This window comes from Chelonoidis abingdonii, chromosome 11 (assembly GCF_003597395.2).
Source record: "Chelonoidis abingdonii isolate Lonesome George chromosome 11, CheloAbing_2.0, whole genome shotgun sequence".
In the NCBI taxonomy this organism is placed as follows: Eukaryota; Metazoa; Chordata; order Testudines; family Testudinidae; genus Chelonoidis; species Chelonoidis abingdonii.
In genome coordinates this window covers 40,682,070-40,702,063 of record NC_133779.1, presented here as the reverse complement: position 1 = coordinate 40,702,063, position 19,994 = coordinate 40,682,070, and the positions used below count along the sequence as shown (strand labels likewise).

General features: G+C 53.8%; 1 protein-coding gene across 6 annotated transcripts in view; it reads left to right on the top strand.

The window, feature by feature from the left end:
• Window positions 1–3,007: 3,007 nt before the first annotated feature.
• The window catches only part of YJEFN3 (YjeF N-terminal domain containing 3), a 46,660-nt gene continuing 29,673 nt past the window's right edge, over window positions 3,008–19,994 (top strand). The window contains exons 1-3 of one of the 6 annotated variants that reach the window (XM_075070937.1): window positions 3,096–3,186; window positions 3,740–3,866; window positions 5,219–5,440. In XM_075070937.1, coding sequence (XP_074927038.1) covers window positions 5,385–5,440 — 56 coding nt within the window. In that variant the 5' untranslated portion in view covers window positions 3,096–3,186; window positions 3,740–3,866; window positions 5,219–5,384. Of the gene's footprint in view, window positions 3,187–3,739; window positions 3,867–5,218; window positions 5,441–19,994 lie in introns of all 6 variants that reach the window. The other 5 variants (XM_075070934.1, XM_075070933.1, XM_075070935.1 and 2 more) reach the window with 5 other exon arrangements.

Below are 19,994 nucleotides of genomic sequence, written 5' to 3'. Positions count from 1 at the left end.
TGTGCCTTGATTTGGCCAAGGTCCACTTTGCAAAGCACTGTAAGGCTTCTATCTCAGGAGTGGTTGCCTGCCCTTCCCCACGCACACACCCTCACAGCTGTGTGGTTGCTAAGCAATACAGGCTGGCAGCTAAAATGCTGTGAGCTACTGTTTGAAAAAAAAATAGGAGCAAAGGGGAGACATGAACTAGCATTTTAAAAAATGGGAAAAGGCCAGTGTAGCACCAAGTGGAAATGGAGGGACTTGTTAAACAGAATCTGACAGGCCCCTCTATGTACCCAGGGTGATTGGGGGGGGCTGGTATCTGCTCGGTTACACCTGTTGGTGTTCTTCACAACCCTGAGAAACTGATTAAAGCCCCTCCCCTGGGGTGTTAAAGAGGAGGTGGCATTAAAAACCACAGAGGTATTTTAGATCTCCTTAGCTATGTCACCACCATCAATTGTGGTGCCAGGAGGAATTTCCAGTCATATTTTACCTGTTAAAAATTCTGCTTGGGGGGTAAAACTTTGAAACTTGGAAGATAGAACTAGGTGTCCAGATCCTATTTTCAAACATGTCAGTCTTTTCCAGGAAACCTGCTTTAAGCTATCCCAGGACACCCTCCTTGTGGGGGAGCTGCTCTTACCATGCCAAAGAGTTCTTTTTACTTAAACCAGCTCCCCAAATGGAGTACGTCATACTGGCACTGGGAGTTCCTTGCCAGCATAACTGCAGCTACATGAGGGCTTTGGCTGGGACAACTATGGTTACAGGGGGGTGACTTCTTTCCCCCCCCAACCCTAACCCATATAGCTATGCCAGTAAGGGTATGTCTGCACTGGAGCTGGCGGTGTGATTAGCAGCATGCGGAGACGTGCCCTGTGCTAGCTTTAATCGATCTAGTTCACTAAAAATAGCGGTGAGGACACAATGGTGCAGGGCTTCAGTGTGGGCTGCACAATCCCACGTGACCCACCCCCCTTCTTGTTTGTGCAGCCCCTGCTGCCTTTTCCTTACTGCTATTTATAGCGAGCAAGCTAGCTGGAGCGTGGCTAGTGGGAATACATGTACATGAGCTGCCAATCACATGCTGGGCTGCAGTGTAGGCACACTCAAAACAGTGACTTAAGTGAGACTTAAATCTGAGTGCCCAAGTCGCTTCTGAATATGTTGGTTCTTGTCTATTGACTAGTCGGTTTCCCTCTCAGGCTGTCCTGCTCTAGCACCTGTTTTGCTGCTTGGGCTGTAAATGCTGCAGGGCAAATCCTTTATCTAAATTCACTTCCTTAGTAGTTTGCCATGTTGGTCGCAGGCTATGAGAGGGACAAGCTGGGGAAGGTGATCTATTTTACAGGACCAACTTCTGTTGGGAAAAGAGACAAGCTTTCGAGCTCCACAGAGGTTTTCAGATCTGGGTGCTCGCTGTAAGCTTGAAAGCTTGTCTCTTTCACCAGTAGAAGCTGATCTAATAAAAGATATTCCCTCCCCCACCTTGTCACTTTTAGCTGACACTCAGGGGAAAAAAATCCCACCCGTTTCTATACAGATCAGGGCCAATAACCCTCTGCTTCTTTCAGTGTTTTGCTCTTTTCAACTGAGCCTAACCTGCCTGAAATGTCAACTTGAAATTCTTTGTGGGTGAGAGGAGCTTTCTGGCACAGCCCTCTAAGTATGTCCAGTCTTTCCTCTGCAAAATCGGGCTGGCAATGGAAGGCAGGTGTGGAAGGCTGCTACTTCGATTCTTTTCATTGGCTAATTGGCTAATATCTGCAAGTGCCTAGTATTAGTATTGTGTGTGTTATAGTGGTGGCTAGAGGTTGCCAGCTGAGATCAAGACCCCAGAGGTGAAGCACTGAGTGAGACACAGTTCCTGCCCTTTGCAGTTTAAACATCCGAGAAAGAAATGCTGAATTGGGCTGGGGGAGAAGGGCTGTTCTCATTTTGCCTAGCTCCAGAAACCCAGATTCTCAAAGGCATGGGACTTGTGTACCTAAATACCTTTCGAGGGTCTGGGCCAGAGAGATTTGAATGATGTAAGCCAAAGTCACCTGAAAGTCTGAAATTCAGAACTAGAAATTCAGCTTTCCTGAATTGCAGACCAGAGTGCTAACCGTGGGAGTAGCCTGCCTTGTACCATTGATGTGCGTGTGGATGTAAAAGATGGGTTTCCCCTCCCCTCCCCAGTACAAGCCTGGGATTTTTTCCCCTCCATCTGCAGAACCAAAGGGAACAAGTTGGCAATTAGTTAAACTGAAAGAAGTGGGAAGGGGGAACCTATGAAGGAGGAAAGATCCATCCTTCTGAAAAAGCAAAAGATTAAAACAAACCCCACTTCAAACTCCACAGACCTTGCTCTAGTATTTTTAACATGTAACCGAGCTTGGGTCCATGAAATGCACGCGTCTCTCCAGTGGCCTGATTAAAGCCTCGCTTTGAAACAACACGGCCAGAATCTAATGAGAGTGCAGGAGAAAGTCAAGCTGGCAGACTGGATTTGCGCTTCTCCTTAACAGCAGACAGAACGGCATGGAGGGAAATAACTAGGCTTGTGTGGCCTTTTAGCTTCTAGGAATTGTAGTTCAGGCCATTGTCGGGCTATTAGAGGGCTGCGAGGGGGCTAACAATGGGGGCTTGTTTTATGCAAACCATGGAAAGAGCCATTCAAAGCTTAACGCCCTTAGAAATGTATGTTAGCACTGCCTGCAGAACCCCAGTGCTTAACCAATACCTTAGCAGCTACCTGCAGTCACCACTGCCTGTCCAGAATATTATAGGGATTTGTTAAAATGAATTTTGAAAAACAGGCAATTTTAAATTTAGTTTAAGACCCCCCTCTTGTTGCTCTTTCAGTAACTCTATTGTCCTGGGCTCCTTTCCTAGTGGGAGCTGCTGTTTTACCGACCCTTCCCAGCTGGAGGTGCTGTCCCCTGCTGATGGTAGGCTGCCTTTCCGCTGTGGTAAATGAAGCTTGCCCTTTGAGTGCATAGTAAAGCCTGGATCCTACAGACTCTTATGCACATGCTTAATTTCACCCTCCACGCTTTAGGCACTGAAAGCGGAGATCTCTGACCATGTTCGGCCCATAGCCTTGCTGATGGGGTTGCTGACGGCTGTGCTGGTTCTGAGTGCTCCGAATGCTGTGGCTACAGCCTGCTGCTTCTCTTGGAGCCGAGGGCGGGGGCCACAGGAAGAGCCTTGTTCAAGGTCAGAGAGGATGGGTTAACGTCCTGAACTTTAAGCATGGGAACAATAGCGTTGGCGCAGCTTGCCTGTCTGACGGCAAAGCACACGTGCACTGGACTGAGCTGGATGAAACTCATATCCTGTGCAAGGGGGCAGTGCACAAGCTAGGCTCCAGGAACTGTTCACAGCCACGGGGAGGTTGTCAGATCTCAGCTGTCCAGGCAGCTTTGTTAATTCACCTCCCATCCGTATGAGAGAGACTTTTCTTAGCGACATGCTCTGTGTTGTGGCGATTATGGTCCCCTTCCTTGACAGGAGCAAATCCCCATCTACGCCCCTTCCCCAGGGAGCAGTGTGATTCCTTAGACTCTAGTAGCTGGAGCTTTGCCTAGTTCTAAATGATCCACCCTGTGCTTTGGAGGAGGCTTATTCCAGGTGGAAGAGATCTCGCTAGGCCCCAGGGCACTGGAACAATCTGAGCTGTCCCGGGGCCATTGCCTCTGGGGGGAGGAACTTGGGGAAAGCCCCGCCCTCTCCCAAGGATCTGCTGGGGAATGAGTGGTCCCCTCTGGAGAGCCAGAAGCCCATCCTGTCCACTGCTGCTCCCTCCCACAAGCAGGGCTGCAGGCCCCCAGAGGCCATTGGGGAGCAGCTGCAGAGGGAAGGAAGACAGCTGGGAGCTGCATTTTACAAGGAGCTCGGTGAGTGGCCCTGCCAGCTGCCCGGCTGGATTGTGGGGAACATAGTGCTTCAGGGTGGCTGTGTGGCTCAGGAAGGGATATGGAGGGTTGCACCAGGCTGGCTGCATTGTGGGTGGTGGCAACAAGATGGCTATCTTCGTTAGCTGATCAAGGGCCCTTTCCAGGCGGCTTCTCTCTGGCTATGCAGGTGTCTTCAGGGGCTAGAACTCAGCTGAGGAAATGGCCATTGGTCTTTTCCCAGCAAACCGTGCCCAGACCTCAAGAGTGGGTCTGAATGGTGGGGGATGTAGGCACCTTCAGGGGTTTAACTGACCCCACTGATCTCTCTTGACCTTACCGCCAGCTATGGCTGTACTGGGCCTATCCCAGAGCACAGCCACCCCTGGGGCCGGCTGCTGTCCCTCACGCTGGTGTGTCAATCAGGAGTGACTTCACTACAGCCGAAGGGGTGATGCTGGTGTAAGGATGAGCAGGGCCGGGCTCCCTTGTCCCTGGGAACTGGACTATGCAGGGCAGTTTGGAATTTGCCGAGCTCCCACCAGGGCCGGCTTTAGGCCTATTTCACCAATTCCCCCGAATTGGGCCCCACGCCCAGTGAGAATCCCTTCCCTGGCTTAGAGGAGCCTTTTTAATTTTTACTCACCTGGCGGTGCTCCGGGTTGTCAGCAGCACTTCAGCAGTGGGTCCTTCGCTTGCTCTGGGTCTTTGGTGGCACTTCGGCGGTGGGTCCTTCAGTGCCGCTGAAGACCTGGAGCGAGGGAAGGACCTGCCGCCGAAGACTCGGAGCACCGCCCGGTGAGTACAAGCCCCACACGTTTTTTTGTGTTTGTAGTCATCCCTGCTGGGGCCCCGTCAAAACTGTTTGAATTGCACCCCGCAGTTCCTAAAGCTGGCCCTAGCTCCCACCCTAGTGCTCATGGGGGTGAAGCCAATGCCGGGCTGAGTGCTCTGGCTCTCCCCATGCCTCTGTGGCGGGTGGGGAACGGTGTACAGTGATGCAGGCTTCCCTCCAGGTGCCACTTCATGCCTGTCTCTGTGGGTAGGGGAAGCGCAGTTCTAGCGGCTTGGCTGGCCCTCGGCCCCTCTGGCCAGTCCCAATCTGTTCCACTTGTGATGACAGGACAGCACTGAGACCTGCCAGCTCGTTCCACCTCAGAGTATTGCCCCAGTTCGCTCGGGTGAGCGTGACTCAACCTGGGGCACTCACTATCTAAGGAGCAAACCCAGCCACGGGACTTGTTGAAGCTGCTTGATGGCCATGTGGGCTGGAAGGGGTTAACCAATTCCCCGCTTCCCATTGGGCGAAGGGGATTTCGCTTGTTCCTCCAACCAATGGTCCCCCTTCCCTGCAGCAGCTGCTATCTCATGACTGGCTCCGTCTCCTGGAAGGTGGCTCTGCTCTTGAAGCCATAAAGAAGAGGGGCAGAGAAGCGGCAGCAGTGCAGGGAGCTCCAGCGGCTGGGAGCCAAGGCAGAGAGGGGGCAGCTGTACCCCCTGCCCCACGCTGAGCCAGGGAAAATGAGCTGCCCATCCGCGCAGAGCGGGGAGCAGATCGAGCCGCTCAGGTACCTCAGGTGAGTGGAGCTGCAGGTGGGAGAGCAGCTTGGCTACAGGGGAAGGGTCTCGTGCTAGCTGGTGCTCTGGACACTGTGGGACCAGAGGGTGCTCCAGTGGGAGCCCATTGGAGGGGACAGGAGCCCCTGGCAGTTGGGAGCCTGCAGCTCCATTGCTGATGCAGAGTGGATTAGGATGGGCAGGGAAAGTTTCTGCATGAGCAGGGGTGGCTGGAGCAGGTGCCCATGCTGCTGGTTGGCTGCCCGCACCCCTTTCTTGCTACCGCTGAGCTTGGGTTAGGAAGCTGAATTCCCATCTGGTTCTGCAGGGCACGGGAGGCTGGATGTGGGCAGAGCGAGTGCAGCCTGGGCTAGCTTGCAAGGGAGCAGGCAGGGCACAGCAGAGTTGCTGACCCAAAGAGGGGTTGGAGCCTCAGGGATGTTGAAGGGTTTGTTCCTGGAGAGAGAAGAGAAAGTGCCACCCTTCTCGGGCATGGGCAGGGCATGGTCTTGCCACAGCCCTGCCACCCTGCCCACTAGAGCCCCCACTGCCATGCCCCCAGGCACTGGTGTGAGGTGCAAGCCGGTGCTGAGTCTTTTTCTACAGCGTCTTCCATTCAAAACTGCTGGCAGACACTCTCCTCTGAGCCACCTGCTGCGTCCCTGCCCTTCGCCCCGGGCACTTGGGAAGCAGAGAGGCACTGAGCCGTGAGTGTGCTGAGCTATTTCGGGTTCCCCAAGTGAGACAGGGCAGCCTCGGTCTATGACAGTGTGCCCGTCCTGGCCCTGAGGTGCGACGGCTGATGCTGGCTGCTGTGTCTGAGCACACCCTTTCGCTGTTGTCACCGAGCTGGTCAGCGGGTGCTGGCGGCGTGTGAGCTGTGCTGTTCTCGGGTGCTAGCTCTGGGCTGAGCTGAGGGCAGACGCCACCAGTTCCGAGCCTTAGTCAGGGCTGTCTCTTGTTCAGTGAGCCCCGTGGGTACTTCGGTAGCTGGAACGAACAATTCCCACAGCTGGCAGGTCCCGGGGCTGGCACGGAATCTTAATCGGCTGCACCCACTGGGGCATCCAGGGCCATCCAGCTGCCACCTTTGGCAGTGGTTTTTGTCCCTTGTCTCTGGCGCACAGGAGTGTGGTGGCTCAGCAGGGTTGCGGGAGGTGTTCAGAGCGCTGGGATGGTCTGGATTAGTGCAGTCGCTGTGATCTCATTGGGGAGCCCAGAGGGGGGTGCCAGGGCCAAGGAGAGAAGAGACTTCCATTCTCAGTCCCTGGCGGGAGGATTGGCTGGGCCCCATCACATTCGAGCAGAGGGGCGTCATGGAGGACACATGAGGTACGGCCCACAGCTTCTAGGGGCGTCACCCAGCCCTGCCCCTACATGCAGAGGGGCTGTCAGCTACTCGGGCCTCCTGGCCCTTCTGGGGATGCCTGTCCCGGGAAGGGGAGAGAAGTAGCGTGGCACTTGTATCAGGGACACAAGGATACACCTCAGCCTTCATGCTGACGGGACAAGCTGATGAGAGCTGTTCCCCATGGGCCTCCCACAGGCTGACCGGGAATGGGGCACACCCCAGAGCATCATCTCAAAGCCAGGATTACCAGGATGGGCCAGCTGGCATCACTGTGCCCTGTGGGAGGACCCACTGGCCAAGCACTCCTGGAAATGGGACCCTGAGCCCGCCCTCTTCCACTCCCAGCTCCTGGGAGCCGAGTTGTCCTGGAGCTGGAATATCTCCAGCTGGGCCAGGGCCCTGCTTAGATAACCGCTGCACCCCTCCTGGATGACTCCTGCAGGCTGGCCAGGGGCAGGCTGCGGGACCTGCTGTGTGCTGGGGGTCGTGCCCCATCGGGGCTCATGTAGCAGGGGTGGAGAGACAACGCTGTCCCAGCTCTAAACTGGGCCTGTTCTGTCTGCTGGGGTGGGGCCGCTTTCTCCTGAGAGGGGCCCTGAATGCTACTCCATCCACCCAGGCCAGCGGCTCCTGCATGGCCTGGGGCCAGATGCTCAGGAGGAAGGTAACCTCCCCCTGCAAAGGCTGCAGCTTGGGAAGAAGAATCCAGTGTCCCTGCAGCAGGTGGGGTTGGGGGAGCGCTGGCTGTGTCCTCTCCAGACATGGCTGCACAGGGAGGGTTGAATTGGCCAAGCCCTTGTGTGTGGGGCTGCAGGGACGAGGACCTGGGAACCCTCGTCAGGGTGGGCTCGGCCTTAGGAAAACTCTGGACCTGCAGCTGCCTCTTCAGCCTCCTCAGCCAGCGGGGGCAAGTGGCACTCTAGGGGTGTGGGAGGGGGGGAAGTTTCCATGATGCTTGCAGCACAGAACAAGTGAGAGGAGATGTGGAAAGGGTGGAGGCAGAGTTGCCTAGTGGTTAGGGGTGCTGGCCAGGGGTTCTATTACCAGTTTTGTTAGTGATCTGTTGGGTGATCCTGAGCTTGTTCCTGCCTCTCCTGGTGCCTCAGTTTCCCCTCCCACTCTGTCTTTTCAGACTGTGAGCTCTCTGGGACAGAGACTGCTGCTCACTGTCTGTGCAGCGCCTGGCATAGCAAGGCCCTGATCTTGGCTAGGGAGACTGTAATACACATGGCTGATGGCACATAGGGCCTTCCCGGCAGTCTCCAACCACCTGCTCCATCTGTATTGGCATCAGTCTGCTCCATCAGCTGCTAACTGGTGTTTCCAAAGAATGCAGCTTCCGCCCATAATGCTGCATCTCAGCCTGCGTAGAGCTGTGGCCTGCGAGGGTACGAACTTCACCGCACATCCCCTCACCAGCTGTTAGCCGCCTCACATGGATTCCAGATAGCACTGAGTGCTGGTGGCGCCTTCTCTCCTCTGGGACCCCAGGGCTTCTCTTCTTCCTTGACTGATGGGCCTGTGCTGGCCTTACTAGTGGATGGAACAGCTCCGGGAATTGACCAAGGTACAGAGGAAGTTGGGGGGGAGCTAGGGCGGATGCAGAGCCACTCAGAGGCCATTTGCAGATGCTGTGCTCCTGCTATGGGTGTGATCGGGTGCAAAGGTCCCTTTAGTGCCAGGTTGGGCCTCACCCCTCCGGTGGTACTGGGCGCCTGGCTGAGGCACGCTGGGGCTGATCAGGCTCCTGGCAGGTGCAGTGAAGGGGAAAGTCTCCCCACGCATCAGGGCTTCTCCAGGCATGAGCACATGGCGACCCAGCCTGGGGCGATGACACAATGAGCATCTTCAGCAGTCGCTCCCGCTCCTTGCAGCTCTGTTCTCCTGAGGCCCCTGGCACCAGGACATTGGCAGGGTAGAGCTGTGCAATTAATCAGGCTGGATCGAATCAACAGGACCAGGTCATAATTACCATGTGTTCTTGGGCTCCCTCTCTGCTCTGTGCCTAGTTGAAATGTTTCTGCATTATAAACAAAGCTCTTTGCCAGCCTCCTGTGAGTACAAAAGTAGGGAGCTCTAGGTAGGGAATAGGGTCCCCAGAGTGGGAGTAGCGGGGGCTGTGGGTCAGGATCGAAGAGCCATTTAATGCTGTTAGTGGTGTGAGAGGCTTAGGCCGGATCAATACTAGGGAAGATTGGCTGGAGCAGTTATTTCAGCATAGCTGTACCAGCCCATTCACCTGGTGTAAATGACACTTATACTGGCAAAAAAAAAAAAGTGGGGGCTTTTGTACCCATTCCCTGAGCAAAATAAGCTGTCCTTGTAAAAGTACTTCTGGGTCAGACTCACTGGGGCTCTTGCCAGGTTAGGAATGTCACCAGTCAGCCCCCTAACCAACCATGCTACCCCACCCAAAATGTCTAGTGTTGGTCCAGCCCAGAGTTTGGGGGCCTGGACCCCTAGGGGGTTTGCAGAGATGCTGGCTGCTGAGCCGGAAGCTCCAGCCAGGGGTGACCATGGGGGAAGTGGACGCAGAAGGTTCTGGCGGGAGACTGAATCTGTGATTGCTCACTGAACCAGAGGGCTGGGCCAGAGTTTGCACAGCTCCCCCTGCCTGAGCCAATGCCTGGGGACCGTGCTGGACCTCTGACCTGAGCACAGGCTGGGAAGCAGCCAGGGCAGCCCCTAGCCCCCATCTGTGCCAGGGGTCAGGGACAAGGTTGACTCCACGTGGGAGCTTCTCGGCAGCTTGGCGCTGCTGCGCCGGAGGCGATGCAGCTTCCCAGATAATTGCAATGTGTTTAGCTGTAATTACAAAATTAAAAAGCGATTGAGGGAAGATGGATGGATGTGAAAGGGAGTTCACTGTGAAAGGGAACCCGGGCTTAGTTGAAAGAGAGACCTGCCCATGCCTACTGCTGAGAGCTTAGGCGTTCGGGGGCCTAGGGCTGGGATAGCTGGGGGGTTGCGGCTCAGGATTGAGGGTCATCTGTCTCGCCCTGAATCCTGGTGCCTGCTGCCGGTGCCCTGCGTGGTGTTACTTCTGTTCTGGTCAGTGCTCTGCGGCAGTGAGCCACCAGTCAGGGATGGGGCAGAAGTGGGAATGGATTTGAGGCTGGGGGGACGACTGCTGAGCCAGCTGGGGTGTGGCTGCCAGAACCATCCCTGCAGATGAACTGGAAGCAGGTGGGGGTATCCTCGACAGAGTTATTCATCAGCTCTTGAGCCGCCTTCAGGTGCAGGCCATGGAGCTGCTTAAAATCTTTATGGCTTTGATCATCCCTCTGGCTGCTCCCAGGCATAGCCCTAAATGCTGCCGGGATCAATTGATGCTTGGCGTGGCCAGTTCTGCCTTGTTACGTCCCCATCGCCACTGGGCTCACTCGTCTGGAGACTGGGAAAATGGATAGCGCTGGCCTCTGGCGTGTCTGCACAGTGGGCAGGGGCTGCAGATTTTGTCTCCCGCACCAAGGATTTTCCTGGGGGTGATTTCCCACCATCCTCCTCGCCAGCCCTCTGGGATGTTGCACCGGATATTTTAGTCTACCCTGGTGGGGACTGCCCCCCTGGCAGATGCTCTGATGTGCAGGGAGAGTGGATTTAGCCAGGCAAAAGGGCCCTTGAGAGGCCAGAAATCCCTGAGCCTCCTGCCTTTGCTTTGGCCCCGATCCTCCGCCCTCCCCAACTCATAGCCTCAGGAAAAATCATGGAGCTCCCCAGTGCCCTGAGGCTAATGCCAGCGCAAGGCCTGGTGCCCACGGCATGGCTTGTCAGCCCTGACCTCCCTCAGCCTCCTGTGGGTGGAGGAGAGGCTCAGAGCTGGAGCAGCTGCCGTTGCTACGGAAACTGCTTCCTGGGTATCCATGGATTCAGCCAGCTTGTTTGCTGGTGGGCGCCCACCCAGCTCCTTCGTTGTCAATGAGGCAACAGAGATGGGCTGGCTGGGGGGCAGGGTTTTGAGGGATGAGCTGTGAGGGGATGAACCAAGAGCCCCCCCAGCTCTTACCTTGACAGTGCCCAGGCTGCTCCCACACCTCCCTGCCCAGCAATGGCATCAGAGTGTGTCAGGTGGGGGAGCTTGGTTTGTGATGGGGAGCACTGTGGGGCACAGGGCAGACACAGTGGGTCGTAGGGGACAGGGGTGAGGCAGACGGGAACGCCATGGGGGGCAGGGCCTGGCCGGGCAATGCCATGATGCAGGTCCCCTGTCGCCAGGGCCTGAAGGCTAAAATAGGGCTGTTTTTAAACTGATATCGTACAAACCCTGGGTATAGAATTGAAGCTCCAATCCCCCCAGGCTGCCCCTGAATCCGCTCTGTGGAGGCAGCGATGGGAGAGGGGCCTTGCTCATGCCCTTTGCATTTGTGCTGCATCCATCTCCCCCTCCCCCAAAGGCCTCCCAGCATCTGCATTTCTGGCATTACAACAGGTTCCTGCTGGGCTCTCAGGCCCAGTCCTCCCTGGGGTCGCATCCAGACATCCCCCTGAGAGAATCGGGCAGCAGGGAGGGGCTGCCTGGCTGGCTGCTCTGCTTGCATATGGTTCATCCAGGGTTAAACTGCTTTTGGTCCCTCAGGAGTCTCCATTTCCATTGCCCTTGGAAAGCCTGTTCTGGGAGCTGATTAATCATTAATATGCCCCTGGTGGCAGCTCAGCCCTTAGGCCTGTGCTCTGCTTGCAGAGGACGAGCCTGTCTCCATGTCTGTGTAAGAGGGTTGCTGCTGGACTGGCAGCTGCCTCTGCACATGCACAGCAGCCTGGCTGATGGACAGCACCTCGCTGAGCCTGGCCCTGGTGCACTTTCAGCTCAGGGGATCTAGGCTGGCAAAGTGGTTTGAACCCAGAGTGAGCTGTGCCTGTGCCCATCAAGCTCCACTAGCATCAGGTGTGTTGACCCTAAGGCTTTGCACTCCTGCAGCTTGGCTGGCTGCCATCCCAGGGCAAAATGCACCTTGGTTCAGTGCTTAGTTTGTAATGAAAGAGGTGCTGGGGCTCCAGCAAATTTTTTTTACTTCTGTAATTGATGCTGCAAACCCGGAGGTGCTGGGGCTCATCCCTGGCACAAATGAAGTACTGTCTTGGTTTGCTTTTCTAGAGCTTTTTAGCTGGGCCAGTATAATCTCATCTTCACCCCTGCTTCTCCAGAGCTGGCACAACACAGGCTAGGTGATTCCCCCCCCGCTCCCTTCTGTTTCCATTGGTGTCGGCTGGAGCTGTGGCTGCTCTGCATTTCCAAAACCATGCCTCCTTGGTGTTCAGGGGATGTTTGAATCTAGGCGACAATCATGAGTTTGTGAGATTGGCTTAAGGTTTGTGAGATTTTTAAAAGAACACAAGTTGGGTTCTGTTTATTTGCCTTCTGGCCTTTCAGCCTTTAGAGGCCACGTTTTCAAGCTTTTCTCTGTAACCAGGCTGGCCAGAAACTGACCGTTTTGGAACTGAAAGCTCAGAATCTGGTGTGTTCACCTGAGGTTAAGAAAAACAGCAACAGCGGTGAGGATACAGCCATGTGAGCCAGCAACTCTGGAAACCCATCATTGACTTTAAAAAAAACAAAACAAAACATTTCTGTTGTCCCTAAGTGTCTAGAAACCTTCTCCAGTGAAAACGGTGGCGGTTTAGACCTCTTGTCAGCCCTCCTTGAACTGGGCTGCAGTTTGGCATTTGGAATCCATCACACACACTTTCTCCCAGCCGTGTGTTTCCTTTTGCTGGGAGAAGTTACTTACACTCAAAGAACAACAGTGACCAACAGGGAGTAAATGGAGGGTATCAATTATTAAGTGAGCGTTTTTTCCCTTGTGCTAATGAATTTCCCAAGAAGTCTTTCTCTCCCTCTCGCTCACACACCCCCTTCCTACAAAGAGTGACCTGAAAGTGCAGTTCCACCATTAACATATCCTTTGTGTCAGTTACCACAGCAACTATTGGTGGGTGTTCTTAAACTGACAGCCTTAAAAAAAAAAAAACCAAAAAACCCCCCAATGCAATGACATTAGCCGCGTTTGCGCCTGCACCTCTAACTAGTTTCTCCGTCTCTTCTCCAAATAGCAGTGAGGAGGATGCTAAAGGAGTTTGAAGAATCCAAACTTGTGGGGAGTGGGGCCTCTGGGAGGGGACTTGAATTTCCAGTTTGTTTCGTTTTACGTCCCCGTTGCTATTAGATTCATGCACGCAAAGCAAGGCCCATCCATGGGGGATTAGCCGTCCAAGCTGAGTCTAAAATCTCTGCTCTGCTGATGGACAGGACATTAAAACCTTGGGCCCTGAGCTACTCGGCCCTGCCCTGCAAAGGGGTTTTGGGAGGTAGGAGCTCAGCAGGATCCTGGTCAGTGGATGCTCGCTTGGGGGAATGAGTGTGTCCAGCTGGCCTGCAAAGCTCAGATGCTGCCCCATCAGGGCACCAAATCCCACCTGATGGTGGGACTTGTGGAGAAGGTACAAGGCTAGGACTCATGGCTTTAAGTCCCAGCCCTGCCACTGACTCCTGGTGTGATGCACAGATGCAGGGCCAGTCTCTGCCTCTAATTGCTCAGACTCTAAATAGATCAGACAGGTGAAGCAGGGCCAGGGGAGGGGCCTATCCCATGGTCTTGGGTCCTAGGGGTGCGCCCTCGTCACCTGGCCACGCTGCTGAGTGCTGGAGAAACGGGTGTGAAAATAGCTTGATGAAAACAGGGCCAGGCCAATGAGCAGCCACCACAGCTGCCTGCTGAACAGACTCTACGCTGGGGCAATTTCCCTTCAAATCCAGCCCCTTCTGTGGGCACGGGGCACATTCCAGCGGCTGGCAGGGTGCGAGAGCCACTTCCTTTGGGCTGACGCTCAGGGCTAGGCCTGCAGCTTGTGGTGTTCAGGGATCAGTCAGGTCCTTGCAAGAGCAGAGCTGTGTCCAGTTCCAACTGGCTGAGTAGAACAGGAGCGTCACAGCGCCCTGTCCAGATTTATTGCCTGGGGCACTCAGCCCCCAGTGCCACAAATCCTGCCAGTGGCTCTCCTTGGCTGGTGCCTGTTACAGCCAACCATGCTGCACAGTGTTTTTTGGAGGACTCACAAGATATTTGGGGTGAGTTCTTGCACCTGGAATGGAAAGTGTGGAATTTTTTTTTTTTTTAACAACCATCTTTTCTTCCCATGGTTAATTAGGCCTTGGAGTTAAATAAGTGTCATTGAAAGGAGTGGGGGAAAACGTCCATTAAGCAAAATCCCTTTCCCGGTCATTTGCCTCCCTGAAACCTAATGCTGGCGGTTACATGTCAACACTTGACTCTTTCATGCTTGCCAATGCACACAAGACACTAGAGGGCTGAATATGTTATGAAGGGCTCCATGCTACGCTGGGAGTGGCATCTCATTGTGGTGCCTGGAGTGGGTAGACCTGGAGGTGTGGGAGAATACCACCGGTTTTTTTCCCAGCCTGACACCTCCAGCGGGAGTTAAAGGAGATGGTTCCCCTGGTTTAGAGGCAGAAAATCTTTTTTAACGACACATAGCACTGTAATAAGGGCCTTTTGTTAAGTGTGAGTACAAACGCAGCTGCTAACAATACCCATAATGACAGGGACACTGTGCATTAATGACCAAAATAATTGCTTTTCTCCGACTGCCTTTGAAGAAGGGGGGAAAAAGAATCTGATCAAACTTTGGCAAGCAAATGCTTTGTGCAGCTTTTTTAGTACAGATGTCTCCTCTCACCCCACCTCCCCATGCTGCTCTGACACTAATTGAAAATTGCCTTTAGCATTTACTGCATTATTTCAATGCTACATATGTATATCTGCCTCCCATCCAGCTCCTGATGTGCAGCATCCCAAAACCATCCCATTAAACATTCACTCATCTCCCGGCTGATAGGTACCTCTGTGTTCTGCCATTCTTGAATTCCCTGTGCGAATTAAATGGAATGAGATCAATCTCTCTAGAGAGCCCAGTGCTGGGAGAGGAAATGGGAAAATGTATTTAAGAGTCTGGTAAGGAGGAGCGAGAGATAATAGCTTCTATCTAATCTACCAACCTATTTTTAGCCTTGCTCATTTTTCCTTGTTTTACAAAAATTGAATGCATTGAGCTTTCGGAATGTCTTTTGTCTAAATGATCTTGAAGCTCTTTAGAGTCAACCCTAGGTGATCCCACTTTTGTGGGTGGGGAAACTGAGGCACGGAGGCTAAGTGACTTGCCCCAGGTTAACGAGCTAGTTGTTGTTATTATTTGTATGACAGTATCATCTAGACGCCTCAGCTGTGTATGGAGCCCATTGTGCTAGGTGCTGTACGTACATGTAAGAGAAAAGACAAGACAGACACAGGAGTGGGAGAAAGCCAGGATCAATATCCCTGTTTTACAGGTGGGGAGCTGAAGCCCAAAACTTCAAATGATTTTCAAGGGCTCTTATTCTCCAAAGGGCTCCATCACTACCAGGTGGAGCTATTTGGACCACTCTGGCCTAAGTGACTGACCAAGGTCACCCAAGGGAGTCAGTGGTAGGGTTGGAAGTTAAACCAGGGGCTCCTGAGTCTCCATCTGGCTCGTCAGCTGTAAACCCCCAATCATCCTTCCCACTGGTAGAACTGCGCAGCTCCGAGATGCCAGGCTGCTTCTCCGGGCTCCAATGAGTTTTGCAGCACAAGTGTTTGGAACCAAAAAGGAGGGACAAATGGCTGTGAAATAAAACCCAGGGTAACAGAGTGAGGCATCGCCAGAGCTGAATGATGCCCCGTCTCATCCGCTCAGCTTTAAAACACTCCCAGCTGCACTGAACTTTGGGATGTGATGAGCTGGGCACTGAGGCTGGGCTTAGGGAGGCTTGTGGATAACGGTGTCTTTTCAAGCCAGGCTTTGAGTGGCTGGGAGTGGAGGAACCTGCAGAAGAAGGGTTCCATGCAGCTGCTTTTTGTGGCAGGGCTGTGGAGCACTTTGCCAGGACAAAGCTTTCGCACCTGATACAAACCTTCAATATCCTTCCGTGTGTGTGTGCCCTGAACCTGGGATTTAGAGGAATGCAACTACGGGGCCAAGGTCTCTAGCAGGGGCTGGGCCCTGGGCTGGAATTCACTAGGGGGCACCCAAGGACTAGGAAAATGCTCTTTATTTGTTGAGCCATCCAGCAGCAGGAATCGGATGAGCCTCTGAAGGAAGAGAGATGGGAGAAGAGGCTGGGTGGAACAAGGCAGGCCTGATGCAGCCTCCTAGGGAGTGCTCTGGACTGGGCCTCGGCTGAACCAGCGTCTGGTCCTGGCTCTGCCACTGGGCTATTGGCACTGGGCTAGTCACATTGTCTCTCCACGCCTTAGTTTTCCCTCTGTAAAATGGGAGCATTCTATGGATGAAAAGCACTAGCTGAGCGCTGAGGATTATGATGCTGTGATGCTTAGGCAGCATGTCCAGGAGCTTGGTGCTGTTCCCGGGGTGACCCTGGGCAAGTCACTGCCTCTCTCCATGATGCTGTTTCCCCTCCCACGCTGTGTTTCTTCAGGGCAGGGACTGTCTGACTATGGGTTGATGTGGAACCTCCCGTAACCAGGCCCTGATCAATGGGGATCTCTGGATGCTACTGTAACGTGCATTTGGTGATGATAATCCTCTGCTCTCATACACACTGATCTAATACCATTATGTTCAGCAGAGTTACTTCTGAATGACACCCACATTGGGCATCACCTGCTTTTCTGTTACATGAGGGGGAATTTCTGCAATTTCCTATTCCAGAAGAATTTGGGGAATTGTGCTCGAACACCAGCTGCTGGAGGAAACCCTCTTGCCCGTCTGTTGTTTTGGCTTATAACTAAATTACAAGAAGCTGTGAGTTTGGATCTGAGAAATGCCTGAATTGGCTTTAAGCATCAGGTTGTTAGCAGCAAATTAACGCTGAAAGAGCACTTCCACTTTGCCCATGAAGCTGTGTTATTACTGTTACCCCTGGGTACCATCTAGTCTAACAGCAAGAATTGCCATTACTCATGGCATCTTTCTGCAGCAATTATCGGGGCCTCTCAGTGCTCCGCACAATGGGGACTTAATTCTGGAATTAGGTTTTGAGCAATGAGTCGTATCAGTAGAATACGGTGGTGGAACGGCAAAGTGCATCTGAATTGCTGCCTGTATCTTTCGTTCTTTAATTGTGATTCAACCTTTGCCATTGAGGCCTGGGGTCCAGGAAACCAGCTGAAATCAAGGGAGCTGCACCAGTTCATGCCAGCTGAGGGACTGGCCCAGTAGATGCTTGTTTATTAGACCACACTATAGGGAATCACATCAACACGCATAGGGAAGGGATTTAAGAAACTCATTTCAACTTGGCTGTCCCAAATTCATCAAGCAAATCTGTATCCAGGGATGAGCTGCAGTGAAAGCCACTAATTTTATGCAGAAACTCAGTGAGGAGTGCAGCATGTCAATTAGTCTCTTGAGCGATAATTAGCTCATCCTAGGGCATCACTAACATTTTGTTAGGGGACGTGGTCACTAGAGCTCTGATCACGCTCGTGGCAACTTCCAGCTTTCTCTTGGTTTCAAACACGATTTTGTGACCATCATTCACTTCTCAGCCAGCTGGCCCAATAATTCAAACTGCGCCGACCTTTGCAATAAGGTTCCAGCTTCAGCCATGGGGGAGTGTGGAGGGGGGGGGGCGGAGGGGGTTAGGATTGTCGACAAAGTTCTTTGGCCCAGATGCTCTCTTCTTGTGCCCTAAGATACGCTCAACGTAGCTCAGCCCTGCTTCTTATGGTGCGTCTGTGGAAGTTCCAGCCCATCACCAGTTGGCTGTGGTCTCTAAGGGACCTTACATCAGTTGTGAATTCGAGTCATTCAGGGGCATGCCACCGCATGCTTCCAGCTCCCTACACCAAGTGAGAGGGGGTAGCTGGCCAAGGAACCAACTACACCACTTGATGTCTCTATGCCTGAGTGCCGCAAAGTGGCTGTAGCAGAGGGAGAGCCTCTGGACCTTCAGAGTCTATTCAGAGTTGACCCTAGCTCAGGTGCTGCAGGTCACTTTGTGCTCTGCCAGAAAATAGGCAATGGGCGGATGGCGAGTTTTGTTGCCTGCTGTAACCTGCTGTGATAGAGTTTTGGACACGCCCCTCTGAACACAAGTAACAGGGTGACGTAGATTTAGATAATTTTTAAACTTAAAAAAAAGGCCTTTACACTGACTTGGATGAGTGAGTCTCAAAGAGAACAGAGGATTTGGACTCAGCCATCTGGATGCATAAATCCCTGCCTGGTATCGGAACATTTTGAGAACCTGCAGATGGATTTCGTTCTAAAACGGAGTCCACTTAGTTAGGGGCTGCTACAAATCATAAGTGATAAAAACCTGTGGCCCGTGGCTGATGTATTACAGGGTGCGGTACCACTTGCTGCCACGAGGGGGGAGGGTCCGGGCGGAGGGCGAAATACAGCGATCTGCCTATTTCAGTTTAGCTCCAGGCAGGGAGACCATGGCGGTGACCCCTTTATGGCTTCTCAGGGTGCTGGCGCACTCTGATCACCAGCCACTGCAGCGCCATTTTGCCCCGGCTTTGGTGGTGGCCATGACCAGGGCGTTGCTGCAGCTGCGCTTGGTAGCTGTATTTGAGAACAGGACGGATTCCTGTCCGAATCTGAAAGACGCACGCAGCCCTAATCAGTCCCCGAGAAGCTGCCTCAGGAGAATGGGGGCAGCCTCCGATCTTGACCACCATCATTCAGTTGCTCCAGAGTGCGGGTGGAGCCAGGCCAAAACAGCCAGGTGTTTGCGGTCGCTGAAGATCCGCTATGTGGTTTAGCCAGCCGTGCTGGCAGCGAGGGTCCGTGCACCAGGCTCCTGGCTCGGTTCGGCGCGTGTGCAGAGGCTGCAGCTGGCTATTTTAGTGCTGATTAAACAGATGGTGGAAATGTCACGACCAGGCCATTTCTACTCGACAGCAGCAGCTCGCAGCGGAGGCACATGGGGACAAAACCTATTTCAAAGGGCTGGGATCAGCTCAGCCTCGCAGACATTTTGTTAAATAACAAAACTTACAGTGAACTTAATGATCTAGAAAACCACTGATGCTAGGGAAGGGGCGACAGCGGGGCTCGAACCTCCAGATCAGGGAGCATGCACCTCTTTAGCTCTGCAACAAGCAGGGCCGACTCCAGGCACCAGCATTCCAAGCTGGTGTTTGGGGCGGCGATCTGCAAGGGACGGCAGTCCCTGTTGTTTTGCCCCCAAGCAGTACGCCGAATTGCCCTCACGGACGGTGGGGGCAGTCCGTGTGCCCTTAGGGCAGCATGCACATTTCTGCGGCGGCAGCAATTCGGCAGCAGCTTCTATTTTAGCTGAAGCCTCTGCGGACAGCTAAACATAGACGCTGCCATCGCCATGGAAACACATGTGCCGCCCTAAGGGCACACGGATTGCCCCTGCCATCCGCGGCGGCAATTGTGGGACACTGCTTGGGGCGGCAAAAACTGTAGAGCCAGCCCTGGCAACGAGCATCAGCAGGCTCAAAATCTGCTGCCCATTGACTAGCCTTTAGAGGGGGCAGAGCTACAGGGTGTGAGCCCAGGGTACATTAGATGCTGCTTTCAACAGGGGTTTGGGCCACAGGAAACTTTTGGGCCAGGATAGAAACTAAAACCAGGTCAGAACAAATCCTCCAGCTCCAAACCCGCCGAATTCCCAAGCTCCAAGGAAATAGCCTGGGAAGTTTCCAAAGGCCCCCGTGTTTGCGGCTCCGTGATGCTGCCCATCTTCCAAGTGAGTCTGGCCACCAAGAGCACATTACCACCCTGTGCTTTGCAGGCTTTCTCTGCGCAGCAGGGGCAGGCGAGATCCTGGTCTAGGAGGGCTGGCAGTGGCTGCATCACAGAGCTCTTCTCCTAGGCACCATCACAGCCCATGGAATAAGCTGGAGAGCTCTTGCAATCGATCCTGAAGGAGTGGTCAGGGTCCTGCCCCAGGCATGCTGGAATGAAAGCCAGGGCCTGTGGAATTCCCCACCTCCCTGTTGTCTGAGCCCAGGTTTGGTGACCCTCAGAACAGAGTTTAAGCCAGGCATCTGGGGGAGAGGCCCAGGATCTGCATGAACAGAAATGCATACCCTCAGTTCACCTGGGTGTGGGTGAGATGCTGCCCTGGCCTCAGCTGTTTGGCCGTTCTGATCACGGACCCTCCCCGCGCCAGGGAGCTGGGACGGTGTCATCAGCTTCAGGGATGGCAGCTAGTGGGCAATAAGGCACCTGCTTGGGACACTAGA